Here is a 21,264-nt window from a genome sequence, read left to right on the forward strand (position 1 = left end):
TTTTTGACCATCGCACTCGCTTTAACCCCTCTAACATCGGCGTGGCCAGGATGGCTTCCGGATGTAGATTCGCTCGTAGTTCGGCAAGACGACAACCCATCGCGTATGTGTTATATTCCGTGGTATACTAGCGGATGAGGTTGGAATTGAATTTCACTAACAGCATTGAAGCAGCCGAAGCCACACCAACTACCACTAAGGCCGACGATAAAGATAACTCATCAGACGATTCAAAAACCATAACGAGTGATGTTAAGACGACTACTGCTGCCGACTCCGACAAGCCTCAGACTACGAACCTTAATACGGCCGTAGTAACCACAAAAACCGGAAGTCATGACAATAGTACTGCCAAGCCCACACACCAAACGTTCGACCCGCAGGATGGAGCTGGTGGTGTCGCCATGCTCACGCCGGCCATTACTGCGGGAACAACACTTTACAGAATTGGAGATCCGACACCAATCACTTGGGTTTGGAACTACACTTCCCTGCAAGGCACGCCCACCGCTATTGATGTTCTAGTGTCCTGTTCCACGGCCTCTGCCACATGGACCCTGACTCAGAACATGACCTTTCAGCCGACCGCCACCTTTACCTGGGACACCGAGAAATACTCCGAGAGCGCAGTGGCTAGCCCGCTGCTGGTCGCGCAGTACACCCTGCTAATCTACGACTCGGAATCGTCTGCTGATGCGACCGCTGAAGCCGGGTACCTGGCACCGTTCAGCGGCTTCCAATTCGGTTTGTACACGGCCCGACCGTACCAGGACCTCGGAGAGTGGAAGTGCGCAACCTGCAGCGGCGCATTAGGAGATCTCGACCGCCAGGCCCTGGGTTTCGCGATAACTATGAGCATCATCACCGTGCTCAGTTTCACGTGGTACGTGACAGGAATCGCCGCGATGCTGTAGTCGGTTCTACTACAATCTATTCGTAGGCGTACTGGCACATGGCGAGATGGTATATTTCTGACTGCATATATTTCGGAAATAAGGGACAGCATCTTAATGGAGAAGTTCTCAATACGGTAATCTATCTATCTGTCTATCTATCTGGGTTTAAGGATACATCATCATGTAGTGGCGTTTTTTGTTGAAATGAATTGCAAGGGCCGGAAGGGGGGGAAACTTCCGGCGTGGATTCGAAAATGGCGAAGATCTATCATTTACATAGAAATCTACGGCATCGGAAGGGTTATTTATATCGCTATATATGTAGCTCTTAATGATTACATACACACCTAGTCAGGTTGCTTAATACCTTCTCGTCCCTCCGTGACTTCGTGATGTCTATTATAGTATAGATTTCATTCTCATATATATTATTATAGGTACCTTCATAATTCATACCATCCGAAGCGAGAACCCACCTCCTCGCTCTTCCTTCTCCCGCGCCGCGAACAACCCGCTGAAATCCAGCGACCCGAGATCTGCGGCCTTCTGTCCCCTGCCCGGCGCGTTAGGCGTTGATCTCTTGCGCCTGCGCTCCTGGCCTGCCTTGCTAGGGAACGTCGGGAACATAGCCTCGTGCTTGGGTTTCGGGTCCTGCTTAAAGAACTCGTGGTCTAGCATCTCCTTCGCCGTGGGTCGTCGGTCCGGATTCAGTGATAGTAGACTGCTCAGCAGCGCACTGCCCGCGGCTGTTAGTAGTGGAAACCGGGCGCGGATTATAGGTCCGGTGTTGACGCCAGAGCTCTTGGGTAATCGTAGATGTCGGGCGTTGGGCAGGCGGCGGAAGCCAGGCCAGGACTCGTCTGTAGGAATGCCGCATAGCTCGAATATCTTGCCTAGCTCGTCGACCTCGTTCTTGCCCTGCAGCAACGGCTCACGCGTTAATAACTCGCCGAAGATGCACCCGACGCTCCACATGTCAACCGCGGCGCCGTACGTCTTCGTGCCGAGCAGCAGCTCGGGGGCGCGGTACCAGAGAGTAACGACGAGCTGCGTGAGCTTAGGGGGCGGGGGATCGCCGACGTAGCGCGCCATGCCGAAGTCGGCGATCTTGAGCTGTCCGCGGTTATTCAGCAGCAGGTTCGAGGTCTTGAGGTCGCGGTGCAGGATCCAGTGGTCGTGCAGATACGCGACGCCGCTGGCGAGCTGGAGGAGCAACGTCTTGACTTCGGAGGCTAGGAAGGGCTCGGGCATGTCGCCTAGCACGGACATGAGGTCGTGCTCGAGGAACTCGAGGACGAGGAATATGTGCTCGATGCGCGAGGTGTCGTCGCCGACTACGACCTCGCGCAGCGCTACGATGTTCCGGTGCGAGCAGTCTTTCAGAATCTGGATCTCGCGGAGGCCTGTCTCGGGCAGGCCTGATTTGTCGGCCGGGTCGAACTTGAGCCGCTTCAAGGCTACGACTTTGCCCGTTTTGATTTCTTTGGCTCGCGCTACCCAGCCGTATGACCCCTCTTCGATGTCGTTTAGCTTGTCGTAGTTCTCGACGCTTCGTGATTTGCCCCAGCCGTCGGTCTCGAAGCGTAGGAGTTTTGCGCTGCTCTCATTTTCTGTGGTCTCGTCCTTTTCTTGCTCGTCTTGTTCGGGTGTGATCTTCCGTCGCTTGGTGGGGGGTACGGTATCGTCTGGTGGTTGTAGGTGTTGCTGTTGTTGTTGCTCTTGCGCGGCTCGTTGTCTGGCTGCTGCTGCTGCTGCTTCTGCCTCTGCTTGGGCGCGGCGCTCTGCTTCTGCTTTTTGTGCCTTCTCGGCTTTTAAGCGCTTCTTCTCTTCCCTTTCGCGCTTCTGTTTTGCCTCTAATGCTGCGTCTTCTTCTGTATCCGCCCAGCGAGATTTACTCGCCATGGTTGTGGTTGTCTCGATGGTAGCTAGTGTGGTACTCGAAAGGCGGTGCGATGAATTGGGATGAATAGGTATAGTTTCGTGCAATCGTTGCGCATGAAGTGGGAGGACGTCAGCGGTAAATTTGGTATTGGTAGACTAGAGAAAGTCCTCGGGATGTGATTCTTAGATAAATTACTAACTACTAGGTAAAACGTAATTAATTATTGGATAGAGAGAAAGAAGGTTGGACCTACGTAGGTAATCTTGAGGTCTGGGGAATGCTCGGAACTAAATTTCCGAGCTTTTGGAGCTTTAGAGCTTTAGAGCTTTAGAGCTTTACTTCGATTTAGAAGCAGCTTAGATTAGACCTCAGTCTTAAATTATACAACCCGTTTGTAAGTTTTCTAATGTTAAAATCACAAACATGACTTATTAATTCCAGACCCAAAATGAGGTCAAACCTGTTAAGGACGGCCCAATGCGGGCTCAGATACTTATCACGACGACCATTATTATCTCATGGTCCCAAAGTCGCACATCAATGTTATAGAGGCTTCGCAGCAACACCCGCAACCAGAGAAGAAAAGCAATGGTCAACACCTCTAGCCAAGCACTTGTCCGAGGCTATAAATGTAAGTATACAAATATTCGCAATAAAATCCTCATACTCATGGTATACAGACAACTGGCCCTATTCCTCTGGCTACCTATATGCGCATGTGCCTTACAGGGGACATTGATGGATACTACACAGGAGCCATGGAAGCCGGCCACGATCAGTTTGGTCGGAAGGGTGATTTCGTAACATCCCCGGAGATATCACAGATATTCGGCGAACTCATTGGCGTATGGTTCGTAGCCGAATGGATGTCTCAAGGTCGCCCGAAGCAGGGCGTAGAGCTCATCGAGATTGGTCCGGGCAGGGGAACGCTGATGGATGATATACTAAGAGCGAGTATCATAATCGATGAGCTTAACTGGTATTTTTTATATAAAGCTGACTTATCAATAGACTATACGAAATTTCAAAGGCATGACTTCCAGCATAGAAACCATATATATGGTTGAAGCTAGTAGCGAATTACGCACGGTGCAAAAGAATCTCCTCTGCGGCGAGGATGCCGAGATGACGGAGTATATAAGAGGTTGGCACAGTATATACAAGTGTACATCCAAGTATAATGGCCTACGTATCGTGTGGGCAGATTCTCTTAAGGCCATCCCGCCGGAATCCAACAAGACTCCTTTCATAGTGGCCCACGAATTCTTCGACGCATTGCCGATTCATGCTTTTCAGTTGGTTGACTTGCCACCAACCCAGCAACCCACTACGCCAGAAAGCAGCAACAACAAGACCTCAAGTCCAGACTCCGCCGCTACTCCTAAACGCGAATGGCGGGAGATGCTTGTCTCCCCCACGCCAGAGGGAACAACGCACGCAGACCTCGGAACCCCCCAGGCCGAACGGCACGACCCCGTTCCCGAATTCCAGCTTACCCTCAGCTCCTCCGTAACCCGCCACGCGCAATACCTCCCCGAGTCATCCCCGCGCTACCGGGCCCTCAAATCCATTCCAAACGCTCTCTTCGAAGTATGCCCCGACTCCTCCATATACGCCTCTGACTTCGCCACCCGCATCGGCGGCTCCAGCACCACTCCCAAATCGCGGCCCTCCGGCGCCGCCTTAATCATCGACTACGGGCCCGCCGACACCATCCCCGCGAACTCGCTACGCGGGATCCGGCAGCACCGGCGCGTGAGCCCGTTCGCCGCCCCGGGCCAGGTAGATCTCAGCGCGGACGTAGACTTTGGCGCGATAGTCGAGGCCGCAACGATTGCTAGCCCGGGCGTCGAGTGTCACGGCCCTGTGGACCAGGCGTATTTCCTCGAGGCTATGGGCGTGCAGCAGCGCGCTGAGATGTTCTGGCGGAAGCTGGAGGCAGGGCTCTACGCCGATAACAAAAAGAAGGAGATCGAGAGCTCGTGGAGGCGGTTGGTTGACCGTGGGCCAAACGGTATGGGGAAGATTTATAAGGTCTTGACTATCCTGCCGGAGAACGAGGGCAGGCGGAGGCCTGTTGGGTTCGGAGGGGATGTGAATCCTTAAAGGGGATTACTTGGGGATTACTTGGGGCTTAGGGACGCCGGACGGCTTGTATACGTGTAGTAACATAAGACTAGGCTTGATCTTATGTATACTTGCGAATCCCTAATCTGTACAAAATCGAATTCACATGACCTCTCTATTTCCACCGTTGTACGCAGTGATGCACCGAGTACTAGTCATAAATACAGAGACACAGCCTTGAAAAACATTCTTTTCGTACCCGTATGACCTATTGCAATACATCGCAAATAAAAAACAGGTCTTGAAGCTCTCCCAAAGACCTATTTGTGTGTGGATTTGTTCTTCTCGCCTTGATGAGCCCATGGAACGAACAATCCAGAATCCAACGCCATGCGTAGAGTCTATAATAGTACAATAACGAGGGTGTGCTAATCCAAGTACAGCCAATGCCGCCTTCCCCTTGCCGATTTAGCAGTCCTAAGAGGTCCTACTATTTCCTTCCTTTGACTAGATTTGAACCTTCACCACGACCCGTCTCATCTTCATCGTCGTCGTCGTCGTCATCATCGTCATCGTCATCACTGAACTTGTCGCCGTCCTCTCCGACGGCAAATATCGTCTCGCCGTCAAAAGAATCCCGCGGCGTCTCCGCCTTAGCAGGGGCTTTATTTTGTGTGGGTTGTGACGTCGTAGAAGTGACGTTTGCTGCCGGTGTCGAACGTGAGTTTGTGATCTTGGAGCCAATGTGGGCTTCTTCGTCTTCATCTGAATCATCCGGAGCGCCCACATCAGCGAACTCGAACCCTCCATCCTCATCCTGAGCAATCTCATCACTCATAGCGAATCTTCTGTTATTCGCCGTAGGCCTCCACACATACGCGACCCAGGCTACATCGGCGAAGTAGACCAAGTTGAGCCATCCGTCAAGAATGAACCACCGCGATTTCCAGTGAAAAGGAACGTAATCCGGGTCCGAGGCCGAAGCAAATGAGAAAGAGTTGAAAAAGAAGAAACCGAAGATAACAAGAATACTGATCAGGATGCACCACCAGAGCTTCTTGTACATAGCTTCCTTCACGGTCTGTTTGCGCTCGCGTAGATCCTTAAGGGTGGCGTTGAGCGAACTGAGCGTCCACACATAGAAGCCAGTCAAAGTACCTGCCAACGGGAGCACGATGAGGAGAACGAGAGGTCCTAGGAGCTTCAGTTAGCATATATAGGTTCTAGACTGTTAGAGGAATCTTACCAGCCGTATCCGGTGACACTAGAAGACTAGTAACAGCGTAGACCAAGCCGAAAATGAAATGGGCAATGGCCAACCACCGGACATGCACCATCGTCTTGCCCAGAGAAGGCTTCACAACTCCGTAACCCATACACACGATGAGGAGTAAAAAGAAAGAGAACGAGTTGCGGAAAGCGTTCAAGACGGCCACCACAATTAGGAGAGCCTTAGCTCCAATATTAGAACCGTTTCTATTCAGGTAATCTATGCCAGGTTAGTCACACCTAGCTAGCTTAACCCTCATAAAGGTTCAATAAAGAGCTTACCATAGAAACCCCAAGTCATCAACATTTCAACGACTAGGAAGACGAGAATAGCAGTGATATAATTTTGAACGGGCACTACGAACATGTTAGCTTTAGAAAAAAGGGGGAGGTCTGTGATAACTCACAGATGTCGTATCTGTGCTGATAGTATAGGAAACCCCAAAACCTGAACACCATTAGCGAGGAACTTTGTTTGTAATGACTTCGAAACATACACTACGACTACCGCATAGAGGATAGTGACTCCACCGTAGAAGGGAAGCTTGGGGATCTGGGTTGCAGGAAGTTCGCCATAGGCCTCTCGGAACTCTGCGACGCCCATGAACTCCTTCGTATTTCCAAATCCATAGGCGGCAATACAGTAGTAACCCGTCTTCTTGATTTCATAGTGGATCGGAGCCGAAGAGTTCAAGTGTATAGCTTTAGTTAAAATCAAGTTCCCGGATTTCTCAGTCGCATTAGGCGACAAAATCCATGTGCCTATGTCATTGCAAAGGCCTGCCTTAATACTTTCTTCGTCGCAGATCAACATTTTCTAATTTTTTATCAGCCTTGTTTTTGGTACACGCATGGAGGATCGTACCGGGGACATATCATCATCAGGGTTCGAGGAGATGCCGATCAAATCTTCGTCTTTCCATTCAAATATAACCAAACTAACGATAGGGTCGTTCTCGCCCTCGACGGTCTGATTCGGGAACGTAGTAAGGATAAACGGTTCTATCGGACCTCCCCAATCGCTTTTGCTATACATGCCTAATTCATTATGGTTAATAAGGCTTGGCCAGACGGCTAGTATCAACAGAGCATACCGGCGCATTTTTGGCGATTCTCATCGGTATTATCCTAACAACAAAAGTATTAGCGATGTATTATAGGTAGCAGACTAATCGTATCGTACTATCTGCACTTCCAATGCCTGAGCTGTCCATAAGGACAAGCCCAGAAGAATTAACGGAGATAACCAGCTCTTCATCTTCGTTTCGTTGACTAGGGTAGTCGCCGCGCGAGGCAGCCTCGGCGAGAGAGTCTGGTCTGTTGTCGCTATTCCGAAGGCTAAGTGTAGCTACGATACACGACAACACATCAAACACAAACTCGAATCGGAATCGCGGGTCGAACTAGAACAGGTCGAGGGTCCCTTGAAGCATCGGGGGGAGCGCTGAAAAGAAAGAGTAGACGTAATTAAAGATGTCTCTAGGTTAAGCTCCCTAACGTATGTCCCTAATGTATTCCGTATGTTTGCTTTAGATAAGCTACCTAGGTTAGCTACTACGTTTATTAGAAACATTGAAATGGAACTATTGCGCAGCCTCTCCAGCTAAAAGACAGCTAAATTGTTAGGCGCATACGTGTAAGGCAATTTTTGAAACGGAATACCGGCAAGTTAAAATAGATACCCTAGGTAATTACATAAATGTATGCAACTAGCAAGGATATAGATAAGATAAGAAATACTTGGACCAGTTAGCTTCGAAGCCGCCAAGTCAATTCTAGTTGTATGCATCACTGGGGAGAGACTTTCGCTTTGTTTTATTTATTTATCTTTGCCGTCGCATTACGAGTGTGAACCATGGGGAAAGGTACGGATAAGCTATATATCACACACTCCGAGTGGTCATCTTCAGACGCCTACTCGGCAAATACAGGTTCGCGAACCGGTTCTAATGGCGCATCCTTCAAACGATTACCCTTCAACTTTTGCGCCGCCAGTCTCCAACCTTTCAAGAACCCCGTTTGCACCCTCGATGGAACCATATTCGACGTCGAGGTCATCTCAAAATGGCTTGAAAGCCACAATACCAATCCCGTGAACGGCGAACCATTAGCGGCACGAGACCTTATTAAGCTTAACTTCGCGCGCAATGGAGACGTCGACTCCAAGGGTGCAGACGGGAAGGGGGATTTTATCGACCCGGTCACCTTCAAGGTGCTCACCGACAATACCCACGTTGTCGCGATTCGACACGGAACCTACGCAAACGTGTTCGCTTGGGAGACGGTTGAGAGGATGAACATCAAAGCGAAGATGTGGCGAGATCTAGTAGACGACGTAGAGTTTAGTCGCTCGGACATTATCACGCTTCAAGATCCTCAGAATGCTGCTAGCAGAGATTTAAGCCAATTTCAACACTTAAAAAATGGCGGAGATGCGCTCTTGACCAAGGAGCAGGAAGAAGAGAGAAAAGAAGGCAACGTTAATATCAACGCCTTGGGTAGGGTAGGCGACAAGGTCCTGAGAGCGAAAGAGGCCGTTGAGAAGGCAAGGAAGGAACGTGAAGCTGGGGGTGACATCAACCGCTCTAAAGCAATAACAAAGGCTTCAGGAAGCAATAATGCTCGGCCGTCCATGATACAGGATAAGAAGCAAAACTATAATTCTGCAGCATATACGACGGGCAAAGCCGCAGCTAGTTTCACAAGTACAGGATTGACACCCGAAACCAGTGGCGAACGTGCTACGCTAACGGATGAGGAGTATATGTTAAAACCAAAGAGGGTGAAGATAAAGGGCTACGCACGGATTGAGACGAATTTAGGCGATTTAAATATCGAGCTACAAACTGAATATGCCCCGAAGGCGGTGTGGAATTTTATTCGATTGTCGCAAAAAGGATATTACAAAGGTGTCTCCTTCCATCGAAACATTAAAAACTTCATGATTCAAGGAGGTGATCCGTCAGGTACCGGGCGAGGAGGTACTAGCATATGGGGCAAGAATTTCCAGGACGAATTCGAGGGTCCGCTAACGCACGATTCTCGGGGCGTTCTCAGCATGGCTAATAAAGGGAAAAATACAAACTCGAGCCAGTTCTTCATCATATACCGCCCAGTTAAGCATCTAGATAGAAAACACACCATCTTCGGAAAGGTTGTGGGCGGCTTGGATATACTAAGCAAGATGGAGGCGGTACCCACGGATGGTTCAGACCGGCCCCTGAACAAGATCTTTATCAAGGACGTCGTCGTCTACCTCGACCCATTCGACGAGTTCCTAAGGCAGAAATCCGAACGCGACAAGCTCGCGGAGACTCAAGCGGAGATTGAGCGGACAGGAGGCACCGAAGACGACCAGCTGACGTGGACGGGAAAGCGGGTTAGACGGGACGGAACGGTCGAGCAGGGCGGGGGCGGTGGAAACGTGGGCAAGTACCTCCAGGCCGCGATAAAGCAGCAGGGCAACGAAGACGAGATTATCGAGGAGGATGTCGATACGTGGGAGGAGCCGGTGAAGAAAAAGGCTAAGGTTGGCGGGTTTGGCAATTTTGATAATTGGTAAAGGGATTTGCATTGCGTGGCGTTGGGCGATACCCGGAGTCTGTAGGATACTACCTATCTAGGTTGGGCTCTAATGAGAACTTTTGATGAGTTTATGTGGTTGTTGTATGGCCATTGAAGAGTAACTATAGTACATCATAATATTGTTGTCCCTTTCTAAGATTCGTGATCAACTAGTTTAAGTACATAATTTCAAAAGACTGGTCATATGAAGACTTGGGCTTTCATATAAAATCTGTTTAAAATGGACTCTGAGGTGTAAGTAAATAATTTTGTGTTTATTATTCTCGAATCCTGAGGTTTCAAGTCTTATGTAGGTTAGGTAGCTAAGGTGTAAGTTCTTCATGGTGATGATAGGTAAAGAAATATTAGAGAAAGGGATGTTAGTTCGTCTATAAATTACAGCAACTTCAAAATTTGACAAGAAACTCCTTCTAATATAACACATTTTTAGTTCCTAGATCTTAGGCAAATTTCCCATGGTCGTCCATAAATAAATATAAAGTGGTGGACTATTCGGAGAGAAGAAATGTCCGAGCTTAGAACTTCCAAAAAGAAGATAGTGACATGGTCCTAGGCAACAGTCTCAGTTTCATCGCGGCCTCCTTTTACAACAATCCACGGCATGTCAGCAGAAAAGCAGACTACCCCATCTAGGCCGCCGCGGGTGCTCTCGTGTGTGTTGTGCCAGCAGCGCAAAGTCAAGTGCGACAAGGTATTTCCCTGTGCGAACTGTGTACGGCTTCGCGCTCAATGCGTGCCGGCTACGCTTGTGCCGCCTCGTCGCCGCCGACGTTTTCCTAAGCGAGAACTTCTAGATCGCCTTCACCATTATGAGAATCTGCTCCGGGAGAATAATATACCGTTTGAGTCCTTATATGGCGAGGAGAGTCAGAGTAAAGCCTCCAGTCCTCAGACTCCGCAGGATGCGCCTTCAAAAGGCTCCGCGGCGAGAGATGACGCGGTAGTCAAGCCGAAACTGGCATATAGACCCAAGTATGTTCTCTCTTAAAACTTGACCTAGGGAGGTTATTAATAAACTTCCTCGTAGGGATATATGGCGGGCTATGAATCAGATGGTATGATTCAAATTCACCAGTAGATATATTTCTGCTAATAATCGAAAGAAAGACCTCGGATTCCGAAGATGATGATATCGATGAGAGCGATGACAGCGACAGCGACTCTCCCTTCAAAAAGGATGCTCTGCGTCAGCCCATGATCACTAAAGTATGGGATCGTATATATGAGAGCCAAGATAACAGCCACCTTCTATTTGCCGCACCTCAAACAAGCGATGATCTTTCTACTATACACCCGGAACCTATACAGATTTTCAGACTCTGGCAGATATACCTGGAAAACGTCGACCCCTTACTGAAGATCACACATACGCCTACTTTGCAGGCGCGTATTATCGACGCTACGAGTCATATCGGTACTATTGATCCTACAATGGAAGCTCTTATATTTAGTATTTATTGCGTATCTATATTTAGTCTCACCAACGATGAGTGTCTTACCTTCTTTATGGAGCCGAGGGATGATCTTCTGGTGCGGTACCAGTTGGGATGCCGACAAGCTCTGCAGAACTGCAGGTTTTTACAGACTACTGACAGAGACTGCTTGACAGCATTATATCTCTATTTAGTAAGCTCTCCCAGTTCCTTATTACTTGGGGTCAGTCCTAACACGTTCTAGATCTCGGTAAGACCCCAAATAGATCCTCGATCTCTATCCTCGATGCTCAGCATCGCTGTCCGTATCGCACGTCGTATAGGGATTCACGACGAAACCACCTGTGCTAAGTTCACAGCTCTTGAAGCCGAGATGCGCCGAAGACTATGGTGGTCGTTAATAATCTTCGACAATCGTATCAGCGAGCTTTGCGACTACAAGACTGCGTCACTGGCTCCTACTTGGGACTGTAAGACTCCCCTGAACGTGTATGACTCTGAAATCCGACTGGAGATGAAGACCCCTTTGGCGATCCACGAGACACCTACCGAGGCCATCTTTGCCGTCGTGCGTAGCGAGTTAGCCGATTTCGTCCGCCATAGTTCCTTTCACCTTATGTTTACCAATCCGTCTCTAAGTACCATTGTCAAGAGTATCCGACAAGACTCCGCCTCGGAAGGCGATGAGCTAGATGCTCTTGAAAAGAAGATAGAAGACAAGTATCTCGCCTTCTGCGACCTAGATAACCCGCTTCACTTTATGACGGTCTGGACTGCGCGAGGCTACCTTGCAAAAATCCGTATCTTGGACTATTACTCGAAACACCTGACGTCGACAGCGCAGCCGACAGAGCCGCAACGCAACACCACCATCTCTTCGGCCTTAAGAATGCTCGAGTGTGACACGAAGCTCACTACTTCACCTCTAGTTAAGGGGTACCGTTGGCTAATTAACTACCACTTCCCGCTGCCAGCGTATATCCACCTTCTTCAGTGCCTGAAGAAGCGGCCCAACGACGACAAGGCCGAAAAGGCTTGGGAAGTGATGAGCGACAATTACAAAGCTCGGTTTATGAATGCGGAAGTCAACGAGGCCTTTTCCCAGGTTTTCTTCCGAATTGTTCTTCGGGCCTGGGAGGCGCTGGAAGCACTATCGAGACAAGAGGGCAAACCCCTGGTTCCGCCACTGATCGTATCAGATAGTCGAGACAGAATACTGCGAATGAAGTCAAGCCACCCCCAAGGTAGCGAGTTGGAACAGTTGGGTGGAGTTACAGGTGCTAACAACGCCGACTTATTTCAAATATCTGCACCCATGAACTTTAGTAGTGGTTACGACCCGTCATACAACACGAGAGAACAGGACTTCTCTACGAGCACGGGACTCTGGGACAGCTCTAACATACCATCACAGGCTACTATGGATGTCATGAATTTTGACGATATCGATTGGACGAATGTTGGCTGGAATCCTATGTGATTATGTGGTTCTACAAATGATGTTATTGCTTGGAGTGACGATGCAAATTACTTGTAATATAGGAAGAATCTACCCTAGATCAATACATTTCAAGTCCACTCCACGTTCCCTGAATATATGTGGTTCTCTATGCAACCGTGCCCAGGGATCCTTTTGTAGTCTTCCGCGAAAGTCTTCGAGATCTATAGACAGTGATTTTAAACGCGGGTCCTCGTAGAATATCTTGCCCGAAGAGAGATCGCTAAAAGCCGGAGCGTAGCGGTCGAATCTTTTGTCATAGGACATGATTGCCTGAATATTGACGGGGAGAGGGCCGAGAAGAGCTTCGTCATACGCTAATCCAAGCACATAACAATTACCAATTACCTTGAATTTGTTATTGCCTTGTGGGCGTAGCAATAACGGACCCAAGCAACCAAGTAGAGTATAAACCTCATCACCAGGTTGTGCTGATGCCGGAGCAATCCCTACATAACCACCTGTGCACTGAATTAATCGGCACCCCTCTATATAATGAATGCTACTAAGGATTTTTTTAACACCCAAGGACCGCACGAAGTCCCGATTGTTGACACCGTTGATGTCACAATTAGACATGATGAACTCCACGCATTGTTTCGCCTCTCCGAAATCCGGGTAATTAAAATGGGGTGGATCGTAGCTACTAGCGAATTGATCGCAAACGAGTACCCTAGCATAGTCTTCAGCTGTGTGCTGCTCCTTTAGATCTACCTTTAACAGCAAGGTTCGTATTTGCTCGAGTATGCTGTTCCTGTAGCTTGACATTTGCGGTAATTGATGATATTCCGAGACAGCACATTTGGGTACGCCCATGACTCTCAGTACTCTAGGCTGCGGGAATTCATACCAGGCTTTAAACGGTGAAGCATATAAACATGGGAGGAGTGCATTGAATCTGGCATCCGATTTCGACCAGTCGGGAACCCAGCTCGAGCATGTATCACCCTGAAGCTGACACTGATATAGTATAGTTAAGGAATCGTAGTGTTTAATCCAGTTTCTTACAACAGTCGTGTAAAGTTTATCGTAAGGTTGAGTGTAGTCTGGCGATGGGATCAATGCCTTGTCCTCGTCGTTTAACAAAGATAAGACCGCGTAGAGTCGGTCCCGCGGGTCTAGGCACCGTGTATTACTATAATTACGGATTAAAGCTATTAACTTGGTTTTTCTCTGGAAGATTAATCCTTGAAGGTCATCCCTTCGGGCGTTATATTGATAAGAAAAGTCCGTCACCTGGGCGCGTTTTATGCAGATACATACTAAACCTCGTCGAAAACTTGACCACTTGACTTGATAGAGGCCGCACATAATGACTGCTTCCGGACCGGCTAAATAAATCTCTTGTCTAATCCACAGTCTATCAAACCACTGTCGACACATCAAGTGGTAAATCGAGTAAACATCTCGGTCTTGGAAAGGAAGGACGATGTAGTGGTTGCTGATGTTGGGATCGGTACAACCCGCCGCAGGTCTCATTTCTATTTTCACAAAATCGACTTCAACCTGAGACCCAAGATAGTCCATGAGGTACATAGCACCACTGCTATCATTTTCTTCCGGTCCAAGCCAAGCAATCACCCGATGAGCAAGCCGGAAAATCTCCCCCATAATTGAGACTTGAGGGCTTTTTTCGACTTCATTCTTTTGGTTAATACAGAGTGCGTCGATCCACATAACCCGGGGTGTGTTATCACGACGCAGATGCCTTAGGGCAATGTCTAAATTTCGCGTAACGAGAATTCGCTTTAATTTCCATTGAGAGACATTTTGTAATCGTAATCATTTGCTTATAGGGTCATCACTGACGTAGATCGGCGTGTAGTTTTTATCTGAACCCCATACATATGAGAGAGCCTCATACGGCAAAACGTCACCAGGAAACGGTGAAGTATGGAATGAAATGATAATGTCGTCTTCGAATGTTCCGGGATGAATGGTAGCGAGTCTAATATAGTCCTGTCCCGGAAGGGGACTATAACGGTAGCGCACCATTATGGGGGGAGGGGGGGTTGCTTAGGCTACGAATGGAAATATTAATGCTTGTATGCTTGTATGCTTGTAGTGTGTGGCCTAGGCAAAGATATAGCAAAAAGAGTATTGATTTAATTACATAGTCCGAAGAGAGGAGATGTAGACGAAGTAGCCTTGAGATAAGGGCGAGACGGAACGGATGGAAATTCATCTATCTGAGTGAGGAGGCCTCGCGACGTTTTGCCCAGAGGTCACTTCCATCGAATACCGCCACTATGCACTACTACCTAATTCTAGTACCTAGGTATATAATAATACCTTAGTATGGAAGTGATGAAGTAAATAGATTAAGGCTATGGTTCTCCAAGCAGGTCTTTCCTAAGGCAAGGCTTTCTGAGAGAAATCAAGATGCGAGAGTAGTACATAGACGGATTTGGGGTTTAGGGTTATCGATCGCATATGACTTCCACTTCCCTCACAACTACCCTATGGGGCGCCGGGATATTATTCCTATTGCTACCTTATAGGCAGATAGGTAATGATTAACGGTATAGGCATTCGTTGTTGTCAGCGATTTCCACAAGGGGATCCATTAATTTCAGGCTGAGCATACTATGTACCTATGTACCTATGTACGCTAGCATAATCTTGGCAAGGCTCGAGGCTTAGTCACTTAGTTTTATTGTACGACCCAATGGAAACTGCATCTGAGACCAAGGATCTATTTCGTTCTCGCTTTCGTCAAAACCAATCCGAGATGGGGTATATTCAATGCGAGTCCTCACGAGCTGGATTTTCAGCTGAGTGGGTTTGATGAAGCTATATAAACAAACAATAGATAGGTAAGTTCTGATTAAAAATTAGCATCTCAAATTCTCAACTCATAATAATCCTCGTGCTTCACCTGCAATTTATTCCTATACTTCTCTGTATACTCTGCCTCGCTACTCAAGATGGCCCTAACTGAGCGGGATAACATCTCTGTCGCTGAGATTGTTATTTATGTACCAGCACTATTCATTGCAATATGGCTTTCTATACGCCACGGGTTTGGCCGTAACTCGGGATGGCTCTATTTGATTATCTTCTCATTAGCTCGCATCATCGGAGCAGCAATGCAACTAGCTACTATCCCGGATCCTACCAATCTTAGTCTTCGCGTCGGAGCGGCAACTTTACAAAACATTGGCCTATCGCCTCTAATCATGGTCCAACTGGCCTTAATTGGACGAGCTGCTGGAAGTATCAGGAAGTCAACAACATGTTTCGTGACCGAAAAACGAGTCCGCCTCATCCAGCTTCTTGTCCTTGTGGGCTTAATCCTAGGCGCAGTCGGTGGCAGCCAATCCGGACAGAGCCTTGCCAACACGGGAAAATTCACCGTCTCGAGTCTCTCACAGGCCGGCACGGGCCTGATGATCGCCGCGTATGTCTTGCTGGCCTTTTCGACTGCTCTCGTCGCAATGCAGATGTCACATATGGAACTGGGAGAGAAGCGATTGGTTTTGGCCGTAGGCGTCTCTCTCCCCTTCATCCTCGTTCGACTAGTCTACTCGGCAGAATCCCTGTATGGACACAATCCGGCCTTTAACCAAGTGACGGGAGACGTCAATATCCAGCTTGGAATGTCCGTCATCATGGAGATGATCGTCGTTACCATTGTTGAGAGCATTGGAATGACTTTGCATAAGATCTCAAAAACTGCAGCTCAGCAGACGGAAGCCGATTACGAAATGGGACCACACAAATAAATCTCGGTGCCGGCATCATTTTGGAGGAGTGTATAAAATACTATATCGATATAGATATAACTAACCTAGATATAGATATAGACATGATAACATAGTATTTTATTTGGACATTAATATGATAATGATGATAAAGACGAGGAATAATTATTGGTATACAAACGTGCTGTACTTCGTACTTCGTACCATTCAAACTTTACAAAATAAGCTTTAGTGAGATCCCGGTCCCCTAATTGCAAGGGTTTCCACTATCTCGGGGCTTGCCAAGGCCCTGAGCCGTCACGCTAGTGTACCTCCGTAGTACTCGAGGAGGGGCAACTAAAAGCAACAGGGCGGGCAGCCGCGGGGTACTTCACAACGTCAGAAATTTTATTAATCTCCAAGTTAAGCTTTATCCTTGAGTTACCTCTCAAGTTTTGTTCTTCGTTACTTGGAAAACATGCCGGTAAGGACTTGAGAAACGACACTAAGGGGACATAATAATATTAATAAAATGCGACTAGTTAATCATAGTCACCGGTCTTCCTACGTCCGGTAAAACTACGCGCGCGAAACAGCTGCACGACTACCTCTCCGAGCGCATAGGGGACTCATTTGCACCCGCTACGGCTAAATATCGACTGCACTTAATCTCAGATCAGACACTATCCATTTCGCGCTCCGTGTACGATCTATCAGCAACGCCAGCGCATACAAGGTCCGCCAATGCGTCTGAGAAGGATGCCCGTGCTACCATCTACGGTGCCACGAAGCGCGCGCTAAGCGATCGCGACATCGTTATTCTCGACGGACTAAATTACATCAAGGGCTGGCGATATCAACTGTTCTGCGAGGCCAAGGCTGTGCGCACACCTAGCTGCGTCCTACAAATTGGTTGTACGAGGGAGAAAGCTAAGGAGGTCAACGAAGAAAGATTGCGGCGGCGGAACGAAGACGTCGACGGTGCGAAGGATCAAGAGGAGAAGAGTAACGAAGAGCAAGAAGAGGAAGAGGGCCCTTACGAGCCGGAAAACTGGGAGAACCTCGTGTTCCGTTATGAGGAACCGAATCCTATGACGAGGTGGGACAGTCCGTTATTCACGCTTATATGGGAAGACGGCGAGGAGCAGACGAAACAGGTTTTTGATAGCTTGTGGGATGTTATTGCAGGAGAAGCGCGGAAACTGGTACGGCCTAACCAGGCAACTGTGCAACGGACCAGGGAGACAGGGGGGGATTACTTATACATTCTCGACCGAGAGACGCAAGAAATTGTCAAGAGAATACTAGACCAGCAAAGCGATGATGGTGGGGATGAGATAAAGATTCCCCGGAGTAGCGGCAACGACGGTGAGGAGTTAGTTGTGGAACCGCCAGCTGGAAAGAAAGTAGGCCTGCCTCAGTTGCAGCGGTTACGAAGGGCGTATATGGGCTTGCATAGAGGCGGTATTGGCCTCGAGGGAGTTGGAAATTTGGGACCGGAGAGGATACGAGAGACCTTTGTGAGATATCTCAACGATGCTTTTGAAAAAGATGGTTGATATATATGCTGCTGATGCCTGTTTCCTCTATGTATATTGATACCCCCCTGATGTTATTTGTTATTTTTAGTCTTGAACGTATCATTCAAAAAGCTTAGACATTGAAACTAACAAATTAGTGATAGTGAAAATCGAGGTTTATATCCCTAGTAAAGCGTATTCAATCTCCCTCGTGGGCTATTGATGAGCTTGATGAGCTTGAAGGGTCAAAGACTATGTCATGATCGATACTAGAATAGTTCGCCTATTGCGATATAATGCAGCATAATCCCTGTATATACCTGCATTGTAAGCTCGATCTCGCTGCGTGGTAGCTACATATGCTTGTATGTCAGACATGAAGGCGTCCCTTCATCTAGGTAGTGCCCAATGAAGATCCCTAAAAGTGTACAAGATATGTATCGACGGCGGTCTCGGATCATGGAGGAACTAATCAAGAAAGCACTTGAAGAAAATGGGGCTACGAGGAGGCCCTTCGACGCCGTTCCGTGGAAACCCGATCAGCCGTATGCACAGCCCTTTTTCACACACGACCGCTCTAAACAAGCATGGACACCGGCGAATCCCAAGCCGTTACAGGAGGGGGGAAGTGGAAGTGGAATCAACCGGCTGAGGCTGTACAGCTGGAACATCGATTTCATGCTACCGTTCGCGAAAGCGAGGATGAGCGCCGCGCTAGACCATCTCAACGGTCTAACGAGCAACCTACCATCCACAACCGCCTCCGTCATCTTCCTGCAAGAGTGCATCGAAGAAGACCTCGAGACGATCGGCGAAAATGAATGGGTGAGGGATAAATTTAACGTAACAGACACCGACGGCAGCAACTGGCAAACCCACTACGGCACCACCACGCTAGTCGACCGCCGCCTAGACATCACGGCCTGCTTCCGGGTGCACTATGCGCAGACACAGATGGGGCGCGACGCCCTAGTCGTAGAAACAGCGCTGGACGCGCCCGGCAGCGGCGCACCTAAGACCCTCCGCCTGTGCAACTCGCACCTGGAGTCGCTGGCGCGCAAGCCGCCGCTGCGCCCGGCGCAAGTACGAGTCCTAGCGGCGCAGATGCGTGCGCCGGGGGTGCACGTGGCGCTCGCGGCGGGGGACTTCAACGCGATCCAGCCGTTTGACCGGACGCTGCACGCGGACAACGGGCTCAAGGACGCGTATCTGGAGCTGGGGGGCCGCGAGGACAGCGACGCCGGGTACACGTGGGGCCAGCAGGCGGCGACGAAGACGCGGGCGCGGTTTGGGTGCTCGCGCATGGATAAGGTGTATTTTACGGGGGGGCTGGAGGTGCGCGGGTTTGAGAGGTTCGGGGCGGGTGTGCAGTTTAGTGGTGAGCGGGAGCGCAGGGAGATGGAGGAGTTGGGGTTTGAGAAGCCGTGGATTACGGATCATTTGGGCGTCGTGGTGGAGGTTGAGGTTGTTGATTGAGAATGGATATGGATAGATAGGGTGGCTTGGGGGGTTGAAAGTGTGTATAGGATACAAGAAATGAGATGTCTTGCTATCTTTATATGAGATTACGGGATCTTAGAAGCATCTAACCTAGGTTAGGTTACTTACTTTATAGTAGTATGCCTCTTATGTGAAAAATAGGGGCTATGAGTTATACGTCTAGTTTTGGGATCTCATCAAATAACAGGTAGTTAATCTTTTATGGGAATTTGCAATTACATTTCCCCGTGAGAATTAATCATAGACTACATCTACTGAGTAGAGCCTCAAGGTAATACTCGGGTTCATAAAGCGGCCTTACAAATATTGGGTATATAGACACCTTATGTGCTACTTCTGCCTTGAACATAATCTATCTCTAGGCTTGAACCTATAATAGACTGATAGACATGTCTCATTCGCGCCTGGGCTCATATCCCGCTGTGAATTTCTCACTCATTGCAGCTTAGATCGGGTATCCGACCACAACTTATCCACGATCTGAAAGACCGCCGTAACATCACGCATGACGGCACTGTCGACCTGTCCGCCGAGCCGCTGCTGTATCTTATCCGGATGCCACCGAACACGCTCCTCTTTCAGCTTCGCTAGGAACTCCGTTTCGCCAACGTCTTCAGGGTCAATACCAATGACGAAAAAATCCCTTACAGCATCCGCACCTACGTCCTCGCGCCGTCCACTCCGCACCGGCCACGCCATATGTTCCGGCGTCCCATCCCACTCCCTCCACGCCTGCGCATACTCCTCCCAGCGCTCTTTCCAGCCCTTTCTCCTACGCCTCTCCTCGCCCCTGCGCAAGCTCCGCTCCATCTCGCGCGTGATCCTCCTAGCCTCGTCCTCTTCCCGATCTCGCTGTTTCCGGCGCTCCTCGCGGCGCGCGCGTTCCTCCAGCAGACCCTGGTGCGTCTTCTCCCACATCTTCTGCCGCACGTATGTCGCGTACTCGTCGTCGTCCATGCGCTCTAGTTCCCCGTCCGGCCCGGACCGCGCCTGGGGGTAGATGTGGATTGGTTGCCCGTACACGCCCTCCCAGTACGCTGCGCCTTCGTCGTCTGCCATGGCGTCGAAGAGGGATTCTCGGAAGGCGGCTTCGGAGCCGAGAGGGGGCGGCTCGAAGGGGTTGGGAGGCGTGGGTGAGCGGGAACGTCGCCGCTTATGTTTATGGTGGTGGTGGTGACGATGTCTGTGTCTGTGGCGATGACGGTGTGGTTCGGCTTCGTCTTCACGTCCGCAGTCGTCATCGCGGTCGCGGTCTCGGGAGGAGTGATGATGGTGCCGCGAGCGCTTCGATTTAAAGCGAAATCTGCTCGTCTTGTTCTTGTCTCTCAGCTCCGTAGCTTCTAGTTCTTCCTGCTCTAGATTCGGCTGCGGTTCCGGAGGTGGAGCCTCAGCTGGAGGTGTATTGCCATTTTCTATCATGGGTGAAGCTGAACGGCGATCTGGGTTTATTGAGGATAGTATGTGTCGCCTCTTCGGCGACGCTGCCTCTGTGGTCATCTTATAGACATAGCGCGTAGTTGTTCCCTTCAATATATAGGGAAGCTCCGAAATACTGGGCTCGGTATGATGAAGAGGGTGTAGGTATGATGAAAGTGGGTAGGTTTAGAAAACGTATGTAGGCACATGTAAACGGTCTAACTACATATCAGATTTAAGCTTAACCTTATCTTATCGGATATTTTTAAAGGTTGAAGCGACGGGATTGCCCCACATAGCCTCAACTTGATTAAAACATTGAACTGGGATGATGTCCATTGAATTCAAGCAAGATTTTATTGCTGATATTTTAGGTAATTATATAAATAATAACGTAGCAATAAACTTCAGATTAGGTAGACTCATCTGGATGTATGAATCTGATGAGTCTATAATAACATGTCTTTTATAGCAGTATATTGATCCGCCGTCTCGTACTTGGGTATCATAATCCG

At 49.0% G+C, this 21,264-nt stretch overlaps 11 protein-coding genes across 11 annotated transcripts; 7 read left to right on the forward strand and 4 right to left on the reverse strand.

The window, feature by feature from the left end:
• Window positions 1-171: 171 nt before the first annotated feature.
• On the forward strand, window positions 172-1,263 carry F4813DRAFT_349617 (uncharacterized protein). The gene has a single exon (XM_049242202.1). It carries the CDS (start codon window positions 405-407, stop codon window positions 912-914), a length of 510 nt encoding a protein of 169 aa, XP_049102306.1. The 5' UTR covers window positions 172-404; the 3' UTR covers window positions 915-1,263.
• On the reverse strand, window positions 1,264-3,217 carry F4813DRAFT_349621 (kinase-like protein). Its single transcript, XM_049242203.1, has one exon. The coding sequence runs from the start codon at window positions 2,796-2,798 to the stop codon at window positions 1,347-1,349; it is 1,452 nt and encodes a 483-aa protein (XP_049102307.1). The 5' UTR covers window positions 2,799-3,217; the 3' UTR covers window positions 1,264-1,346.
• A 9-nt stretch (window positions 3,218-3,226) lies between these two features.
• Window positions 3,227-4,884, forward strand: F4813DRAFT_379188 (DUF185 domain-containing protein; the record flags this gene model as incomplete). The annotated part of the gene is made up of 3 exons (XM_049245421.1): window positions 3,227-3,409; window positions 3,459-3,728; window positions 3,790-4,884. The coding sequence occupies 3 exons, from the start codon at window positions 3,227-3,229 to the stop codon at window positions 4,882-4,884; spliced, it is 1,548 nt and encodes a 515-aa protein (XP_049102308.1).
• Window positions 4,885-5,087: 203 nt separating this feature from the next.
• On the reverse strand, window positions 5,088-7,372 carry F4813DRAFT_400616 (lung seven transmembrane receptor-domain-containing protein; the record flags this gene model as incomplete). Its single annotated transcript, XM_049248289.1, has 8 exons — window positions 5,088-6,039; window positions 6,092-6,334; window positions 6,397-6,471; window positions 6,522-6,562; window positions 6,612-6,931; window positions 6,980-7,152; window positions 7,209-7,242; window positions 7,298-7,372. The coding sequence occupies 8 exons, from the start codon at window positions 7,370-7,372 to the stop codon at window positions 5,336-5,338; spliced, it is 1,665 nt and encodes a 554-aa protein (XP_049102309.1). The 3' UTR covers window positions 5,088-5,335.
• A 539-nt stretch (window positions 7,373-7,911) lies between these two features.
• On the forward strand, window positions 7,912-10,055 carry F4813DRAFT_349628 (uncharacterized protein). The gene has a single exon (XM_049242204.1). It carries the CDS (start codon window positions 7,970-7,972, stop codon window positions 9,674-9,676), a length of 1,707 nt encoding a protein of 568 aa, XP_049102310.1. The 5' UTR covers window positions 7,912-7,969; the 3' UTR covers window positions 9,677-10,055.
• F4813DRAFT_349629 (uncharacterized protein) lies at window positions 10,053-12,680 on the forward strand. The gene is made up of 4 exons (XM_049242205.1): window positions 10,053-10,671; window positions 10,727-10,754; window positions 10,807-11,325; window positions 11,377-12,680. The coding sequence occupies exons 1-4, from the start codon at window positions 10,301-10,303 to the stop codon at window positions 12,610-12,612; spliced, it is 2,154 nt and encodes a 717-aa protein (XP_049102311.1). The 5' UTR covers window positions 10,053-10,300; the 3' UTR covers window positions 12,613-12,680.
• A 1-nt stretch (window position 12,681) lies between these two features.
• Window positions 12,682-15,340, reverse strand: F4813DRAFT_400618 (HET-domain-containing protein; the record flags this gene model as incomplete). Its single annotated transcript, XM_049248290.1, has 3 exons — window positions 14,440-15,340; window positions 13,155-14,376; window positions 12,682-13,118 (listed from the first exon to the last, which is right to left on the reverse strand). Exons 1-3 carry the CDS (start codon window positions 14,623-14,625, stop codon window positions 12,682-12,684), a joined length of 1,845 nt encoding a protein of 614 aa, XP_049102312.1. The 5' UTR covers window positions 14,626-15,340.
• Window positions 15,334-16,410, forward strand: F4813DRAFT_291802 (uncharacterized protein). The gene has a single exon (XM_049240636.1). It carries the CDS (start codon window positions 15,558-15,560, stop codon window positions 16,353-16,355), a length of 798 nt encoding a protein of 265 aa, XP_049102313.1. The 5' UTR covers window positions 15,334-15,557; the 3' UTR covers window positions 16,356-16,410.
• Window positions 16,411-16,717: 307 nt separating this feature from the next.
• F4813DRAFT_291861 (chromatin associated protein KTI12) lies at window positions 16,718-18,035 on the forward strand. The gene is made up of 2 exons (XM_049240638.1): window positions 16,718-16,797; window positions 16,856-18,035. Exons 1-2 carry the CDS (start codon window positions 16,792-16,794, stop codon window positions 17,870-17,872), a joined length of 1,023 nt encoding a protein of 340 aa, XP_049102314.1. The 5' UTR covers window positions 16,718-16,791; the 3' UTR covers window positions 17,873-18,035.
• An 83-nt stretch (window positions 18,036-18,118) lies between these two features.
• F4813DRAFT_349634 (Endonuclease/exonuclease/phosphatase) lies at window positions 18,119-19,560 on the forward strand. Its single transcript, XM_049242206.1, has one exon. The coding sequence runs from the start codon at window positions 18,242-18,244 to the stop codon at window positions 19,307-19,309; it is 1,068 nt and encodes a 355-aa protein (XP_049102315.1). The 5' UTR covers window positions 18,119-18,241; the 3' UTR covers window positions 19,310-19,560.
• Window positions 19,561-20,967, reverse strand: F4813DRAFT_349635 (uncharacterized protein). The gene has a single exon (XM_049242207.1). It carries the CDS (start codon window positions 20,828-20,830, stop codon window positions 19,769-19,771), a length of 1,062 nt encoding a protein of 353 aa, XP_049102316.1. The 5' UTR covers window positions 20,831-20,967; the 3' UTR covers window positions 19,561-19,768.
• Between the last annotated feature and the right edge of the window lie 297 nt (window positions 20,968-21,264).

This window comes from Daldinia decipiens (genome assembly GCF_022478715.1).
Source record: "Daldinia decipiens strain CBS 113046 unplaced genomic scaffold F4813scaffold_6, whole genome shotgun sequence".
In the NCBI taxonomy this organism is placed as follows: domain Eukaryota; kingdom Fungi; phylum Ascomycota; class Sordariomycetes; order Xylariales; family Hypoxylaceae; genus Daldinia; species Daldinia decipiens.